Here is a 19,429-nt window from a genome sequence, read left to right on the forward strand (position 1 = left end):
TTATAACAACCCTACCTGCAACTAAACATTCTGTGTCATGTTAAGAAAGAAAGAATTGTAATTTTTTACTTTCTTATCAGTTTTTGTCTTCTTTTTGCTATTTCTTATTATACAAACCTTGACTGAGATACTTTGCCATTAATTTAAAATAACTATTTTATCCCAATATAATCTGTAAGTTAATCTTTCTCTTAATTTAGTAATGTTATGTCTCCCATATGTTGTGTTACACAGGCACTTATTTCAGTGGTAAACCTGCCAAATAGAAAAAAAAAATACACTTGGATGGCTAGTTAATTACAAAGAAATGGGAATTAACACACTGAATTAAACATAAAATTAAGATAAATATGTCTTCATAATGGAGTCTTTGCTATAAGCATTCATCAGTGATTCCTATCATGAGTCGCTGTGATTGAGGACGCAGCCCCGACTGACCATTTTCTCTCTCCTGCCCTTCATCATGTGATTCATTCTGCTTCCACATGCAGCCGAGTGTGTGTGTGTGTGTGTGTGTGTGTGTGTGTGTGTGTGTGTGTGTGTGTGTGAGAGCACGTCACACACACACACACACACACACACACACACACACAACACACACACACACACACTTCACCGCCTGTCTGCATGAAGATTTATCAGTCTGTGTTTACAATAACTGTGCCAGATTGAGCAGCAGAGCCTCTGACATACAAATATGCCTTTAAAACATTTAAGGAGCTCTGTGTCAAAGCATGGAGAACAATGTGTGCTGATTTAATGATTATAGATGTCTGCTGTGACTGAGAGATTTTATCTCTCTTACATGAAAAGCATTGATAAATAAATAAAATAAATGAAAGAATGAATGAAAGGGGGCCTTTGTGCAAAATGTGGTAATTGTTTCTACTGGAAGATATGTACAGTATAAACCCTAATACAACTAAAAAAAGTGAAAAATCAATCAATCAATAAAAATTGGAATAAAAAGGGAAATTTGTGCAAAATGGGGTACAGTATTTGTTCCAACTGGAGAAGATTTGCATCACATTATCAGTGAGTCTGTTCAAAAATGTGGACTTCTTCTTAATTAAAAACACTGTCAGATATGCATATGAATGACTGCTTTTGAGTTTAAAGCATAGGAACTGTTTTCTTCACTTGCTGGTTTTAAGTAATTGCAATATCAAAGCCATTCTTCATGGAGATGGTCATTATTTTCCAGTGAGACATCAAACGAAGGGAAAAGGGCCATGGAAAATAAAATTAATTTGATGTACAATCCTCATCCTGTTATTTTCAGACGGATGGAACATACCGAAGGATTTTCATGACTATTTCACTCTTCATAATTAGTCCTGGATTAGAATTTCAAATGATGCCGTAACATTACTAAGAGATTCAGTGCTCACTGTAAATCTGCATTATGATTTAGCCTGTGCTGGATGTTTTACTGTGGCATTTAATTAAAGCTTAATTACTGAGTGAATTCAGTTTAGTCAAGGTCTCACTGCTCTCAAACGTGCAGAGAAACAAAAACGGCCTCCGCTCTTCTCACAAATGTGCTCCAGATATAAGCATACAGTCTCCAAAAATCACATATTTAATACTGGAAAACCCTGGTTTGCATACAGACCCAATACAGACCTTTAACTAGTCACAAACCCGAATGTTTTAACTGCAAAAAAGCTGTTGAACAATTTCACTTTCATTGCCCTGGAAAAAAAAGATCTACAATTGAACACACATTGAGACCATAGGGGCATGTTGTCACAGTGGGAACCTGGTGTCAAACATGTAAAGAATTATGAAACACAGAACAGTTATGTTACACATATTTATTCATGAAATACAGGGAAAATCCAAAAATTATAAAAAAAAAAATAAAAAAAAATATACATTTATACAAATATAATTATAATATTTTATTTTATTATTTTATCTATGTATTCTATGCACCCTTGTGATATTTTAGACTTTAAAAAAAAATACTTAAAACAAATTACTGTGGAAACCAAATTGTTCCAAACAATAAAAAATATATATTTTATTATAAATTATTTAATTGTCAGTTCGGCTGTGCGGATCACTCCGCTGTGGTGACCCCTGATCAGAAAGGGAGAAAGACGAAGGAGAAAGATATAATAAATGATCTAATTAATAACTATAAGTCAAAGTGGTTAAATAGCAGTTGAATAGGAGCGCACGTGACTGCGCTGCGCCTTTAAGATTTTCCGCGAACTCTCTGCAGGACCGAAGGCGTCATTCTCTGCCCCGCCCTCTCTCGCTAATGATTGGTCGGAACGCACGGCGTCTGTAGTGTGATTGGTTTAGGTTCCGATAGAGCGTCGCGTCGCTTGCGCGTGAGATCAGAAGAAGAGGAGGATGCTGAGGAGAGTTTGAGCTCGCGTCTCTTCAGAAACTCACTTTATAAACCAGAAAACTTTTGTGCGTTCGGGATTTTTATAATTCGTTTACCGGCTGGATTTGATCTTCAGGCGATGGTTGGCGTTTCTCGGCTGACGGATGGATTGCGTCGCGGATGAAGCGTGAAGCAGGTGCGTTTGTCGGCGATGATGAGGATGAAGCCGCTGCTCCTCTTCTCCGTCAGAAGATGAACTCCAGTCCCGTCGCAGCGAGCTGCCGGAGCGCTTCGTGGAGGTTTGAGCGCTGACGGATTCGTGATCGCTGGGGTCTCGATGATTCTGCTGGGATCGGATGGTTTTAAAGCGCGCGGAGCGTCAGTTCGCGGTAAATACGATTCGCTTCTGTCTGTCTGCTCGATGATGAGCTTCATCTCGTTCTACAGCTTCATTTGCGTTTCTTTCTCCTCCGCTGAGGTAAATACTGAGGTAAATAAATACTGAGGTGAATGTTGAGGTAAATACTGAGGTAAATAAATACTGAGGTGAATACTGAGGTGAATACTGAGGTAAATAAATACTGAGGTGAATGTTGAGGTAAATACTGACGTAAATAAATACTGAGGTGAATGTTGAGGTAAATACTGAGGTAAATAAATACTGAGGTGAATATTGAGGTAAATACTAACGTAAATAAATACTGAGGTGAATGTTGAGGTAAATACTAAGGTAAATAAATACTGAGGTAAATACTGAGGTAAATACTGAGGTGAATGTTGAGGTAAATACTAAGGTAAATAAATACTGAGGTAAATAGTAAGGTAAATAAATACTGAGGTGAATACTGAGGTAAATACTGAGGTAAATAAATACTGAGGTAAATAAATACTGAGGTGAATGTTGAAGTAAAAACTTAAGTTAAATACTAAGGTAAATAAATACTGAGGTAAATACTGAGGTAAATACTGAGGTGAATGTTGAGGTAAATACTAAGGTAAATATAGGTACTGAAGGTGAATACTGAGGTAAATACTGAGGTGAATGTTGAGGTAAATACTAAGGTAAATAAATACTGAGATGAATATTGAGGTAAATACTGAGATAAATAAATACTGAGGTAAATACTGAGGTGAATATTGAGGTAAATACTGAGATAAATAAATACTGAGGTAAATACTGAGGTGAATATTGAGGTAAATACTGAGATAAATAAATACGACCTATTCACGAAAATTAGTTATTTTAAATGGTAAAAAATACTTCAAAATGTTACTGTTTTTGCTGTATTTTGGATCAAATAAAGGTGAGCAGAAGCGACTTCTTTTAAAAAACATTAAAAATCTGACTGTTCAAAAACTTTTGACTGGCAGTGTATGTGTGTGTGTGTGTGTGTGTGAGATAGATGAGCTTCTCATTTCCTCCCTGCAGGCGTGTTTAAGATTGTGAGTGATATACTGATATATCTGATGAATAAACTGATATTTGCTCATTTCGTTTTTTGACTGATTAACAGAAGTGGCCAGCAGTTCCCGACTGATAATAAATATTTACATTTAAAGATGACAGTAGCATACATCAAAGGAGTCTAATTATGAGGAACCATCATCTCATTTGCTGTCATTATTATGTCATAAAATAAACATTGTGTCCTTTGAGTTCAGGAAAGAAGTTAAAGTGCTTTATATCCTCTCTGCTTCCTTTAAAGAAATCATTCATATGTTATATCTTTCGCTGCATTTATGTATTTATTTGTTTATCAATAAAGAGTGTGTGTGTTATGTATGTAGGACTCGTGTGTGTGTGTGTGTGTGTGTGTGTGTGTGTGTGTGTGTGTGTGTGTGTGTGTGTGTGTGCAGTTAGTGTCCAGTGCTCTGCTCTTCTCTCCATGAAGAAGGAAAGCTAAGAGATGTGTGCAGGTCTCTCTGGAAATCAGCTGATGCTTTGTGAACACTCAGCACTTTCTGGAGCTCTCTGAAGCTGTGTGTGATTTATGTCCTTCTCTGCATGAGTTCTTCATGCTGCTCATGTGATCACAAACTCCCTGATAGTGGTTATTGTAATAACATTATTTACAGTGTTTTTTAATCTTAACTGAATGTTGTAGAAGGTGCATTTACTGTGTGTATCTGCTCACCAGGGCTGCATTTATTTGATCAAAAATACAGTAAAAAAATTCAAATATTATTATAATTTAAAACAGCTGTTTTCTATGTGAATCTCTGTTAAAGTGTAATTTTTTTTTGTGATGCTCAGCTGTATTTTCAGCATCATTACTCCAGTCTTCAGTGTCACATGATGAAAAAGAAGAGCATTTATTTAAAATAGAAATCTTTTCTAACAATATACACTACTGTTCAAAAGTTTGGGGACAGTACATTTTTATTCTTTCTCTTTTTTTTTTTGAAAAAATTAAAACTTTTATTCAGCAAGGATGTGTTAAATTTTTAAGAAGTGATAGCAAAGTTAGAAAAGATTTTTATTTTGAATAAATGCTGTTCCTGTTAACTTTTTATTCATCAAAGAATCCTGAATAAAGTATCACAGTTAAAAAAATATATATATTTGGCAGCACAACTGTTGATAATTCTAATAATAAATCAGCATATCAGAATGATTTCTGAAGGATCATGTGACACTTTATACTGGAGTCATGATGCTGATGGAAATTCAGCTGCGCATCACAGAAATAAATTATATTTTAAAGGATATTAAAATAGAAACCATTATTTTATATTGTAATAACATTTTGCAAGATTGCCGTTTTATTTCTGTATTTTTTATCAAATAAATGCAGCCTTGATGAGCAGAAGAGACTTCTTTAAAAAACATTACAAGCCTTACTGACCCCAATCTTATTGAATCAGTGTTATTGTTAGTGTTGGTGTTATCATAAAAATATTTAACATTTTTTACTGTATTTTTGATTGAATATATGCAGTCTGGGTGAGCAGAAGAGACCTTATTGTAATTGCTCTGTTGAAGTTCTGCTGTTTTGACAGCGGCTGCACTTACAGGCATGATGTCAATCTTCTGGTTGCTAAGCAACTTTCTCTCTGCATCCACACTAATCACCTCTTATCTGCCGAGGATGTGGTGTGTAATTATAGGCAGGCTGCCGTCCTCTGAAATCGGCCTAATTGCTCGTTTTATTTTTATAGGATAAAGACGCTGGGTGAAAGGGGACGGGGGGGTATTAGAGCTGGAGGGGCAGTTATTAAAGTTTGCTAAGTGATTTCTGCCTCTCCCCCGTGAACCAAACAGACCAGCAGGTCATTTAGTGTGTTTTCTGAAGCGCAGCAGCTTTATCTCTGCGTGTCGAGTCGTGGGACACAGGTGGAGGTCATTCAGGATTAGCGTGTGAATGCCCTGCAGGAAGCGCTTGGCCCGTCTCTTCACGAGCTCCCTGTTTTATTAACATTTTTAATGACTTGAAGGATTCAGTGACCCTTAACAGTGTAATGAATTGCCCCGCGGGGAGAAACGACACTTACTGAGACCACAGAGACGCTTTTCAGACCGAGTGTGCCGCTCTGATAGACGAACACGTCCAGCACAGCCATTCATTAGATGAAGTGCTAGTCCCCTTCAAACATGCAGCTTTTTGTTTAAAAAAGTGCATTTTGTGGCTTTTTAATTGCAATGCAGGATTCCCAAACAGGAATCCTTTTTGTCAGCCAAACCCCTTTAAACTTATTATTATTATTATTATTATTATTATTAATATTATTATATTACCCACCCTGAGGTTTTAAGCTGATATTTCAGTAATTTATCAACACATTTGCATGTTTGCAGCTCTCTGTTATCAGTTAATGGTCACATTAATATGCATATGAAATATATTTTTCATTGTTTAAATGTTTTGATTTATTTAAATTTTACAGTTTTGTGATTTAATTTAGCTTTTATCAACTCCAAAACCTCCTGCATTTCCTTCACAAAGCCCAGTTAGTGAAAGCTTGATGTAATAATGTTTAATTCACGAAATAAAATCAAAATAAAATGTTTTTTAGAACAAAGAATGGAATCTTATTTCTCACTCTTTTTCTGTTTTTTTTGTTTTTTGTTTTTTGTTTTTGTATTTTGATATCAATATGGTACAAAATAATCTAGGGCCTTATGAAAATAGTTTTATTTGTTTCCTAAATTCTGTTTATTTTTTTTATTTTTTTCAGATTACATTTTTCAATTTAAATTTTTCTGGAATTAATGGTTAAAGTTGAATGTTAGGAATCAAAATTAAATAAAATCATTAAACTTACACAATTTGACAACAATAAAAAAGTGCCCTATGAAACCCTTTTTATCTGTTCTCAAAATTCAGTTTTATTTTCCAAACATTTTTATTATTTTTTCTGGATTTTAAAGGTTTAATTACATTTCACTGATCAAAAAGCATGTCTAAGCAATTAAATTTATAAAACTGAAGCAAATTAATTTATTAGTCATTTACAAAAATAGGGCCCCATGAAATATATTTTTTCTTTTTTTCAGAAATTCTTTGCTGTCTGTTTTAATTTTTCTGGATTTATGATTTAATACAAATTTAGAACCAAAAAAACCAGTAACATTTAAAAAATGTTTTTAAATACATTTTTAAAAAAAAAACGTAATTAACTGGAAATCGTGCATAATTTAAACATTGAAGTAAATTTGTGTTTTTTTCCATAAAATATAGCATGGCTTGCTTAGTTGGGGCACTTAATATCAGTGATATCATCGACTTAAATTGCACAGACACTATTTAAACTGAACTGAGCTGGATGATAACATCACTGAATTCAATGATGAACTGCCTTTAGCTGAAAACTGAGTGTTTACTATTGTCCTTCTGCATTACTGACACACTATTTTCCTATTTAATACTGTCAAGCTGCTTTGACACAATCTGTATTGTTAAAAGCGCAAGAAATAAGGTGACTTGGCTTGATTAGTTCTGAGAGTTGATGTATAACTGTGGTTTGTTTGCTGCAGTCGCTGTATAATCTGTCAGAGCTCCACAGGAACATTTACATGTGATTGCGATCACAAAGAGCAGCTCAGATCTTTTGTAAATGCTGGAATGTAAATGAGCGCATGTTTCCTAAGAAACATCTTTGTCTTCTCTCCTGCGCTCTGATACCAATTATGCTAAGCGTTAGGAAATTTAAACGGGGCCGTCTCTTATCGGCTTATCCTGGAGTAATAGATTCCATTAAAAATGCATGAGGAGCTTTAGGGATGAATCGGGCGATGTAGCGTGTCAAAGTCTCTCTCTCCCAGCGTTATCTGCTCATTATTCTGATAGGATCCCATCTCCACAGAGAGCGGTCTGTTCAGAGCCGCCGGGGCTTTGAAACGGGCTAAACACGGCTTTGATGTGCTCCTGATCTCCAGCTTCGGTCACTCAACCTGCAGGAGACGACTGGGAAAAATTCAGCGTTTGACGATGAGGAGCTTCGAAATTCAGAGCCAGGAGCCAGCTGCATTGTGAAGAAGTAGACGTCTGTCTTCAAACTGCATGTTTTCTGTTCCTGGGATCATTACTCCGGTCTTCAGTGTCACATGATCTTCAGAAATCATTCTAATATGATGATTTGCTGCTCAGGAAACATTTCTGATTATTATCAATGTTGAACACAGTTGTGCTGCACAATATTTCTGTGGAAACTGTGATGCATTTTATTTTTCAGGATTCACAGATGAACAGAAAGTTCAGAAGAACAGCATTTATTAGAAACGGAAATCTTTTGTAACATAATAAATATGTTTAATGTCACTTTTGAACAATTGAATGCATCATGAAAGAATTTAAATAATTTTCAGATCAAATACAGAAACTCCTATGTCTTAATTGCAAACCACCAAAATAAAAGTTTAGTTTAACTTGAAGAAATTGTGACTGAAATATTACTATTTATATTAAATATTGTACTATTAATAATAAAACACAGTTGTGCAGCATTTTATGAGACAAAAAATTAAATAAAAAATACAGAAATCCTGATTTTTTTTTTTGTGTGTGTGTTTTTATTTGTTTTACATTTTAAAAGATTGGACAATTAAAGATGTCTAAAAATATTGATAAAAAGTTTTATGATCTCAATTGATTAGACGTGATTTGATGATTAAAATTGATTTAACCCATTAATTTGATATAGTATTAAATAGTATTATTCGATTTTATAGTATTATGACTTTTTGCACCTTTTTCCGAATCTTTTGAAGAAACATAACGGAAGAGACAAAAATGTCATTATTCAATGCAAACCTCTTTTTGCATGTGTGTTTTTTCAGAAGCACATGAGGGTGAATAAATGATGAGTGTATTTCTTCTTTAGCCCTGTTCTGCTCCAGCGGCGTCTCAATCCAGACTGAAAGTCCCTCATAAGTCGTCCCTCAGTCTGTTATATTCAGAGTTTACTCTCTGTGAGTGTCTTTAATGTGTTTGTAGCCCTGAGCTGCTCGCGGTAATGGAAGCTGCTTTTATGCTCATCTCTGTTGATAAAACTACACCGGCTTTTTCCAGAATGGCAATTTTCAGCTGAGATTCAGAGCCAGATGACTTAATGAGGGTAAATGACTTCAGAAAGAGGGCAGCATCATGATGTTATTTTCACACAGAGATTTTTAGCTCTGTTAGTAAAATCTGTGTTGCATTACGTGCCAATGGTTACCATTTTAAAAAATGGTGTTTCCCCCAAAGTTTGCATGCCTGTAACTTAAGAAGTATTAAAGATATCTTAGTATTCATTCAGATTTTGGTTTTTAACTAACTTTTCATTTGGTATCACCATTTTTAAGGTCCTGTATGGTTGATTTCCAGGGATATTGGGATCTAAATATAGCTCCAAGAGTAAAATTGTAGATATTTTCAGTGGTTTAAAACCAAATGCGGGTCACTTTGCGTTCAGCTGATTTGTATTGTATTTAAAGAGGAATGTCTGAATAACAAATAATGTTGAAACTAGGTTTGCAAAGGGGTTTAACATTTCTGGAAATATTTAAAAATAAAAAAAATGATTATTATAGTTAAAAATAAATAGTAATTGAATTGAAGTTTGGGCTCTGTTGTTAAATGTAACTTTAATGTAAAAAGGCTCCCCATCTTTACTGTCACTTTCGATCCCTTTTTTTTTTTTTTATTCTGCCCACAGACTTTTGTGAACGAGTCAGTGACACAGGTGATGTGTGTGTGTGTGTTTATTCATTCTGAGAGCAGCAGATATCGGCACTGAGAGATTGATTAATGCTGTCCTGTGCTCCAAACGCATCTGTTCCAGCTTCTGTCTTTCGTTACGTCTGGTTCAGAAAGGCCTCCGCCTGTGATTCAGCGTCTGATGAGCTCCTCTGAACGGGTTTGTTTCTTGTTGCAGATCCCTGAAGGCTTCAGCGACCCTTAGAGCTCAAACTGCACCATGCTGGCGTGTCTGCAGAGACAGAACCAACCGGCCCAACACCTACACCTCACGTGTGCCGTGACGATCCCGGACACGCCGCTCAATCACAAGAGTAAGTCTGGCACGGCCGGTTAGATGTAGCTTTTTAAGATGGTTAAGTTTTGGTTGAATTGGCAAATGTCCAATGAAATTGTTTCTTTGTAATCAATATTTGTTGCTTTGGTGTACCTTGTTCATATGAATTAAACTATTATTATTATTATTATTAAGCACCACTCTAACTATTCAATCAATTAATTAATTTATTTTTATTTGCTTATTTTGCTTTTATTCTTTTTACTTATTTTGTGCTTTATTTATTTTATTTATTTATTTATGTACTTACACACTTATTTACATTTTTAAACTTATTTTTAATTTTAGTTATACATTTATTTATTTAATAAAAAATAAGCTCTGTCTTTTTGTTTTTTTATTATTTTTATTTTAATGTTAAGTTTTTTTCTATTTATTTTTACACACACACACACACACACATATATACACACAGTTGTGCTCATAAGTTTACATACTCTTGCAGAATGTGCAAAATGTAATAATTGAAACAATATAAGAGGAATCATGAAAATTGTGTTATTGTTTATTTAGTACTGTCCTGAATAAGCTATTATAAGATAAGGCCTGTCCTTACACTTTTACATGAATTGATTTTTATATATATATATATATATATATATATATATATTTTAACTTATTTTTAATTTAATATATTTTAAATATTTAAAGTTTTTTGTAATTTTTTACTTATATTTTAGATTTTTTTTAATTTATACATTAAATATATTACTTGTATATAAAAATAACACTTATTTATTTTTATTTATTTTATTTTTTATTTATTTATTTTTATGTACTTCGTTTTTTAATTTTTTTTTTTATTTAATTATTTAAAAAAGTCTTTTTTCAACACGATTATTATAATGTTCGTCTGAGAGCTTCAGATGTGGCATGGTTTTATGGTGAGAAAGGAAAAAGAGCAAATGTGGCAGAGCAAGAGAGGGGAAAAGTAAGATAAAGAAAGATTAAAGGAAAAAGGAAATAAACTTGAAAGAAAACCAAATGCATAAAAGGGCAGAAAGCGAGTTATATTAAAGCGCTTTATTGAAGGTGGAAGAAAGAAGAGCCTGGTAAATTGAATTTTCAGGGTAACCTTTGATTTTCGTGGCTTAACCTCATCGAGCGGCTCATAGATCTTTATCCAGCAGATGGATTTTCATCCATTAGGAGAGCAGGAGAGGTGTATGCATTTTCATTTGGCTCTTCTTAAACTCTCTGGCCTACTTCCCTGCGTCTGTTTGCTCGAGAAGAGCTGCTGGACACTCGTCTGTCAGCGTTCAGACGTCAGAGAAGACGTTCACCTTGAGAGGCATGCTTCCTATCATCTGCACAGATCTGCAGGAGCTCCATTCAGCTCTTATCAAACACGTCCATCGCAGTGCTTTAATTGAATCTGCGAGCGCATTGATCAGCCGTGACGCAGCTTCATGTCACTTCCGTCCAAGGGCAGATCCAGACTCAAATGTACTCTGATATTCATTCACATATTTATATATATATAGCCGCTCTTTAGTGTAGATGCATGCTGATTTTAAAAGACGATGTTGTGACTATAAATCAGGATTTAAAGAGTAAAGTGAGAGTGACTCCTGGTTAACATGTATTAATTAGTCACTATTTAGTGTGGACTTTTTCTACAATACTCACTCATCATGACAGTAAAATAAAGCAGTTTATGAAAGATAAAATCATACTGATAAAATCTGGTTTTACTTTATAATCGAAATTCAGTGCAGTTTCACTTTTTCCACTTTTCCATTCGGCTCTTAGACTCAAAAGGCTAAAATGTCAAAATGTTAACGGAATATTCTTGGGTAATGATAAATGACATGTAGATGTAGATTACGGTGCATTTGTTTATTTATGGATTTATTTATTTATTTTTGCATTTATTTATTTATGCATTAATGCATTTATTTATGCATTGATGCATTTAATTATTTGAGCCTTCATTTATGCATTTATATAGGCATTATGTTATTTATTATTTAATGCATTGATGCATTTATTCAAGCATTGATTTGTTCAATCATCTAAGCTTTAATTTTAGCATTTAAGTATCTATGCTTTCATATGAGGATTTATGCATTTATTTTTCAATAATTATTTATACATTTGTTTAGCCATTCAATCATTTATTGTACGCTTTACACATTTTCACTCCTTATTAATGAGCTGAGGGTTTATTAGACTCATCTGTCTTGATTTTGTTCTATTATTTCATTCATAAATGTGCTTTTGTTTTGTTGAACTTTTGTTGAAAAGATTTGTTTGATATTATGATGGTTTTTGTGGAATCCGTTCGTCGTGCAGCAGTGTAAGAGTTTGTAAGCCGCTCGTCTCGTGCAGTTCAGACCTTGCTGTCTGTTGTATGAAATATTAATCGGCAGAGAGAGCAGCGCTTGTCTGCTAAACGCCGGAACAGAAGGGGTGCATGTAGCCCGTGGCGCCGCTGGAGGGGAACATTCACTCACGCTTCGGGCCCGTGACCCTCATCATCATCACATGTACTCTCCTCTGCCTCTCGTTTGATTTCTGGAGGTTTAACAGTTAAATCTGTTCTGTTGGAAATGCATGCATGCAATGGAGGCCAAAATGATTAAAACACTAGTATTCTCAGCAGCTAAAAATGGTTTTAAGTCAGTTATGTCTATCTTTTGCTGGAGTGTGTCAGTAGGAAATATCAGTTTACATTTCCAAATATTCATTTTGCCATTAATTGTAATAATCAGAAGCTCGCCCATCAATCCTGTAGGGTCACTCAGACTGAGCAGGCGTTTGTTCCTGCGTTGATCACCGATTAACAGAAGCCGCTCGAAAAGGCAGAGATCTGGTCTCTGATCCGACACGACTGCGTTAACTGTGACCACGGGGAGCAGATTAGACGGCTTATGGTGACGGAAAGCGTTTATGTGTTTGTGAGGAGATGGAAAGCGTCCAGAGGTCACGCTGAAAGATCTCCACCATCTGCTCGTCTCGTTCTGGTGGAGCTCTGGTGAAGTTATGAACGAGTCCATCTGTCAAAACACACCCCACGCTTCTCTTCATCTGCAGCGGTTTGCTCTTGTTTCTGGCCTACTTTCAGAGTTCAGTCCGTATCAGATTGTGCGTGCAGTTAATTAGCTGCGTGTTAATTAGGATTTCAGAGCCCCACCCCCCCCCAGTCCTCGTCCTCGTTCTCATATGATAATGCGCATGAGTTTGATCGAAGGCTTGACTTTACTGAGCGTGTGTACATCGGTCACATTCTTATACTGAGGAACATGCGTTTACATTGATGGATGTTTGCTTTGAGCTAATTGTGCTTCTTGATTGCTGTGTATTTATAGCTGAGAGGTTAGTGAGCACTAGGTGGATAATTGCTGAAGGTCAAGATGCTGACTTAAGCTTAGACATTGTATTTTACTTTCACTTCAGTGGAGGAACGTTTTAGTTTAGTGATTAGCTTCTCCATTTTCTCCTTGTTCGCATCTATCTTTAAAATTTCCTGGCTCTACGTTTTCATTTATTCAATCAAATGTTCTCTAAAGCATGGTTTACTATTGCTATTAATCTAAAACTGAAGCCTATTGGCTATTTACAAACAAAAGTGCAAACCAACACTGTCAGAATATAATGTACCTTGTAGTGCATATTACTACCATACACCCTAAAAAACAAAGGTTCTTTATTGGCATCGAAGGTTCCATAAGAACCTTTTACATCCATGGAACCAAGAAAAATGGTTCTTTCTAAGAATTCTTGACTAAAATGTTTGTGGAACCCAAAATGTATTTTTCTGTGCATGTGAAAACCCGTTTTGAAGCCTTTTTGAAGTACATATTGTTTTTATGAGTGTGTGATTGTTCAGAGAGCAAAAACACTCTTGATGTTTTAATGTAGGTTATTGTTGTTTAAGATCCAATTTAGCATATCTAGAGTTCTTGAGTTGCTTTATGGTTCTTTGCCTTTGTTGGTTCTTTTTATCTTCTAAATAATAGTGAATAAAGATTGATTGTTGAACCTAAAAAGGTTTTCCTGTGGAACTAAACATTATTTTGTTTGTTCTTGTTGATCAAGCACAGTTTTTGGCTCTGTAAGGTTCAGCGTATTGGTTTTTGGTGAACTCTTCACAGATGGATTATGGAAAAACTAAAGAATAAAAAATCCACAAAAAGTTCTACTCTTAAAAATAAAGGGTCCAAAAGGGTGTTATTTACACAGTGATGCCATAGAAAAACCTTTTTGTGTTCCCCAAAGAACCTTTCACTGAACAGGTCTTAAAAGAACCATTGTTTTCTCAATGTGAAGAACATTTTCATAATCTAAAGAACCTTCCTTCCACTATAAAGAACCTTTTGTACATTGGAAAAGTTCCATGGATGTTAACAGTTCTTCACTGAACCATCAATGACAATAAATAACTTTTATTTTCAAGAGTTTTGAGTAGTAATATGCACCTTTTAGGGGTAAATAGCATACAAAGATGTCCCTTTGAAGATACTGCCCTAGTGATTAAACTGTTGTACACCTTCTACTTTTTTAATATGGCATAGCAAAGGTATACGTTGTTTTGCTGATTTGTATTCCAGTGGTATCTTTGGAAGTTTTACCAATGTGTCATCATTGTATGGATTACCTGTGAACCATTTCTTTAGGTACCTTCAAGTTCGGCACTTTGTTTCAAAAAGTTTTTCTAATTTTCCCTTCATACCTCCTCAACAACCATGGGATAGATTGCTTGACTTTAAGCCACAACAAAAAGGGATTGTCTCAGAAATTTACAATTGTATTCTGGATCTTTGTAACTACTCAAACTCAAAAACAAAGACAGCTTGGGAGGAGGAACTGGGACAACAATTGAGGACTGGTGGCAAGAGGTCATTGATAGACTGAGTACTGTATCATCTTGTGCACGTCTTGTACTGATTCATTTCAAGGTTGTACACAGGGTCCATTTCTCCAAAGCAAGATTATCTACAATTTTCCCTGGAGTAGAAGATAAATGTGAACGATGTCTTAACCCATGTTGTCATTTGAGCCACATGTTTTTTCTTTGTCCACGGTTACACGATTTTTGGTCTGGTTTCTTCAACATAATTTCAATTATAATAGGAATACACCTTCAACCTTGCCCCTTAATTGCTATTTTTTGGACCCCAGACAAATCAGATCAATTTAATTGGGCACAGAAAGAAATTCTCAAATTCACATCTTTATTGGCCAGACGTCGAATTCTCTTACAGTGGAAATCTCCAAATCCTCCATCAGTTTCACAGTGGCTTACTGATGCTATGCATTTCTTAAAACTTGAGAAAATCAAGTACGCAATGAAAGGAAACACTGACAAGTTTTTTTTATATATCTGGCAGCCTTTTCTATCATATTTTGCAGACTTGCAAGTCTTACCAGACTAAATCCTGTTATACTTTATATTTGTATATGATTTTAAGTAAGCCGGGGTGAGGTGGGGTGGGGTGGGGTGGTTTGGTTATGTCTTTTTCTTTTCTTGTTTTCATTTTATTTTGTTTAAAATCTAAATTGTAAAAGTTGTCAATTCTATGTAACTCGATTCAGTTTTCAATAAAAATATGTTGCAAAAAAAAAACAAAACTGTTGTACACCTAAAAGTACAATTTTTGCATGTTTTCTACGAGTTTTTTTAAATTGAAATTCCATTTCATGGGTCTGTGATATGTGATGATTGGTCAGACCAACATTAGCCGCTCTCGAAATGCTGAAACCCAAGCCCTTTGAACACCTTCGCCTTAAATTTCAAACGTGTTCCTTTCTTCCATCTCGTCTTGATGGATTTTTTTCCTCTTGAGGTCAGATTCCCCCAGCTCCCCTGTGAGTGTTTCTGGAGCTTCATTGTGTTTGGTGACCCCGGTGTGCTCAGCGGGCCTCTCCACCTCTCCTCTTCCCTTCATTTCAAACACTCAATTTATTTCCTCTATGAGATGGATCTTGTAGATTGAATCGTTTTCACAGTTGGAGGCTCATTGTGGGCCTGGAATGAAATGAAGTCCCAAATCAATCCCGAACGGGAACAACGCTAGCTTGGCATCGCGTGACGGAGGAGACGCTCCAAATGACTGCCGGGACTCGATTGGATTGTGTTTTTCTGGTAGAGATCCTTAAATTGTCAGCTTCGGAGTGATTTTGATTGACTGTGGCATAATCGGCCTTAATTTCAGCACTTTTCTTTTCATGTCAGAAATATAAAGGGGTCATTCTTGCCATATTTTCCTCCAGTAGAGTTACTGCTCAGAAATGGAGCACCTTTTTCCAGCTTCCTTGTGTTGTGGGAAGCTAAACAGCCATGAATTGCCTGAATAATGGTGTTTAAATCCAATCTCGCTTTCCCGTACACTTCTGGCTGTAGGTCCTGTTTTCATTTGAAAGCGACTGCATACGTAGAGATCTCTAAAATTGGCCGTCAATGATATTGGCTTGCATTTATTGTGGCCATAAGATGCCGTCTTTGGGAATCCTGTCCTCATTATAGTCCAGGGATCCATTCGAGATGCATTCAAGCAGCACACAGATACACAAACACATATAAAGCCATGTTTCCAATTTGCTGCTTGTATAGCAATGTTTCTGATGTTAATTTTGCATGTAGCTCCATCCGTATCCGAGCCCCTTTTTAGTGTATGGCACATCCAAACGCCATGAAATGAATTCCACTCAAGCCACTGAAACAAAATTAGCTCTTTTCCCATCCCCCTCCTCATCCCCCCCCCCCCTCATGATTTCCCAAGGTAATCCAATTTTGTCCTGAAGAAAGACCAAATTAATTTCATAATGCACTGATCAAATATTGCCCGAGGTGTCTCCTTCCACAAAATGAGTTTTTAGAGAGATGCAGATGTCTGAGGATGAACAGCCAGCCGAGGAAATAAGGAGACGACACAGACGCTCCAATATCTTCATTTTTATTGGACGATTTTTCTTGTGCGACGTCTGATTATTTTTAACTCATCCAGTATTCATCACTCTTCCATATTTATTGCCAGACACCTCTGGCACGAGGCGCTCTGTCGGACAGCAGGGTTTCAAATTGGAAACATCATTGTTTTCTGCGCAGAGGGTTTTTGGGATACTAGTCATGATCCGCTGAGGGTGTTTGCTTGGTGAAATGCCAGCATACATGGCTTTGTGTGCGCTGAGAATCAGGGCCGTAACCACCGTAGACAAGTCCCCCCAAATTGTCCTCCCAATATTTCTGCTGCACTCTTATGATGGGAGTTTATATGAATGGGTCTCTGAGGGGAAGTGATTATTTAGAAAAGCTTAGATGATATTTTCTTTCCATTTCTCTCTGTATAATGTATTTGCAGGGCTGCGTTGTTTACAGTGGTAACCTAGGAAACGCTGTATCTGCTGTTCCATAAGCGCCACCTGCTGGTAGAGAGTGTCTCATTCAGCTTGTCTGATGTTTTTGTTTCATTTAGATATGTTTTATCTCTGACCATTCTGTTTTTGCTTCAAATTTCAGAATTATAAAATCTAATTTACATTAAAAACTGCTCATGCTGCATATATGCAGCATCTTTGTTTGGATCGTGATTAAAATACATTGGTTGCCTCTAATTTGAAATGGAAAGAGCGCAGACAAAGCCTTAGTTTGTTTATATGAACAGATTTATTTTGTGTTATTTGTTTGATTTGGGGTTTGTTTTTAAATTTCAGTTTAGTTTTGTTATTTGACATATTTCAATCTAATAAAGAACTGTTCAGCATTTTGTCCAAGCAATGATAAAAGGAGACCTTTTCATTTATAATTTGTCTTAAATGTCATTTTGTAAAAAAATAAATAAAAATAAATTGAAAATCATATCGTGAAATAAGTATTGTGAATCGCAGTGCATTGGGAGTTGAGTGAATCGTTACTTGCCTACTTGTCAATGTCAAAATGATTGAAATGGCCAATCAAATTAAAGGAGGCGGGGTTTACTTTTCACAAACACAGCATGTGAATTAAAGCTCAAGCATCAGTTTTAATGTTAAAAGAGAAAGGGAAGTAACAGAACATTTAATATTTAACAACTGTTTCACTACAGAAGTGTTAAAATATACTGTCCAATAATGCAAATTACTCTACTTTTCCCTTTAAATTTCTTTTAAATTTTTATTTTTTTTTTTTTTAAATTTCACCATTATTAATTGAAAATGACATCATTTACATGATTCATGTAATTCCTAACTGAATGTTTCAAGACATGAAATATTTGACATATTAGGCATACAATTAAGACTGAATGTGAACATATTTAAAAATATTTTCTAATTGCTACAACTAAAACTAGACGCAGTATTTCTTTCACCGTTCTATTTCTTTACACCTTATTTAAAATACCCTCCGTCCAATGTTCAAGACATCGTATGGCCTTGCTGAGAATAATGCAGCGTTGAATTATTCACACTGTTTTCTCTTTGTCAGCAGGTGAGCTGATTTCCATGCGCTACCCATCCGCGGCCGAACTGGACGCCTTCGCGCAAAGAACAGCAGACAGCCCGCTTTCAATCAAGATCTTTCCCACCAACATCAGGGTCCCACAGCACAAGCAAATCAGCAGGACTGTCAACGGCCTGGACACGGGCGACCAGGGCTTGGGCCCGTACTCGTACCCCTACGCTGGCGCCTACCAAGGCTTGCTGGCGATCGTCAAGACTTCCTCCGCGACCAAAGGCGTGCTAAAGAGCGCCGGTGGAAAACGAACCAAACTGTCCCCTATCCAAATGGCAGTGGCTCCGTATGCGCCGCCCAGCGGGAACAGACACCGGCCGTACGGAGTCGTGTCCCATCACATGAGCCGTCCGTCCAACGTCCAATCCAGTCCTTCGTTCCTGTCCGCGGCTTGCGCAGACTCTAGTTTTGCTCGGGCGTATTCCGGAGCCGTTCTGCCCACTCAAAGCGCGGATGTATCTGGCTCGGATTATTATTGGGCGCATTATCCGCACATGTATGGATCGGGAACCCGCTCGCCTGACATTTCCTACAGATCCTACCCTCCCAGTCTAACGATTCTAGACAGAGTCCCGACGCCCCCTGTGATGCACGGTGATTTCTCTGTTGGACAGTTTTTCGCTCCTGCTTGGAATAGCGTGCTTGCAACGCCGGATAGCGACTGTTATAACCCTCAGGAGACGCCTGCTACGCGCCTCCATCCGTACACCCAACAACCTCCGGCGTACCTGTGCTGCGGGCCGCAAGAGAAGAGCCTCGGCAGCAGCCTGCAGTCTCTGGAGTGCCTCATCAGCGAGATCCACCCGCCCTGCATCAAGGAGCGCATGCTGGGACGAGGACACGAGCCGTACCTTCAGCTGCCCGTGTTGAGATAGGACGCTTCACTGCAGAACATCATTCTCTAACTTAGGATTTGTGTCTTGTTTTCTAGTATAAATATCTAAACATTCTTGAATCAAGATGAATTACTGTACAAGTAAAATTACTTAAGGTATTACGTCTCTGTTTCTGTAAAAAAAAAAAATATATATATATATATATATATATATAAAACAAGATTTAATATCTAAAGTCATTTAAGTAAATGCAAGAATGTTTAGATATTTATACTAGAAAACAAGACACAAATCCTAAGTAAG

At 36.4% G+C, this 19,429-nt stretch overlaps 1 protein-coding gene across 2 annotated transcripts; it reads left to right on the forward strand.

Moving 5' to 3' along the window:
* The first annotated feature begins 2,283 nt into the window (after nt 1-2,283).
* On the forward strand, nt 2,284-19,275 carry LOC109108914 (protein FAM222A-like). Of its 2 annotated transcripts, none has more exons than XM_019122025.2 (3): nt 2,284-2,730; nt 9,698-9,833; nt 18,264-19,275. In XM_019122025.2, the coding sequence occupies exons 2-3, from the start codon at nt 9,740-9,742 to the stop codon at nt 19,163-19,165; spliced, it is 996 nt and encodes a 331-aa protein (XP_018977570.1). In that variant the 5' UTR covers nt 2,284-2,730; nt 9,698-9,739; the 3' UTR covers nt 19,166-19,275. The 2 variants fall into 2 exon arrangements, with proteins under 2 accessions (XP_018977570.1, XP_018977571.1); XM_019122026.2 differs by having other exon boundaries at nt 2,288-2,730; nt 18,267-19,275.
* Nucleotides 19,276-19,429: the final 154 nt, after the last annotated feature.

The sequence above is a fragment of the Cyprinus carpio genome, chromosome B10, assembly GCF_018340385.1.
Source record: "Cyprinus carpio isolate SPL01 chromosome B10, ASM1834038v1, whole genome shotgun sequence".
NCBI classification, from domain to species: domain Eukaryota; kingdom Metazoa; phylum Chordata; class Actinopteri; order Cypriniformes; family Cyprinidae; genus Cyprinus; species Cyprinus carpio.

Bases quoted from the DNA above. Each gene is read 5' to 3' on its own strand.
- LOC109108914 (XM_019122025.2), top strand. From the start codon at position 9,740: ATGCTGGCGTGTCTGCAGAGACAGAACCAACCGGCCCAACACCTACAC. The intron at 9,834-18,263 runs GTAAGTCTGGCA...TCTCTTTGTCAG, and splicing joins CACGCCGCTCAATCACAAGA to CAGGTGAGCTGATTTCCATG.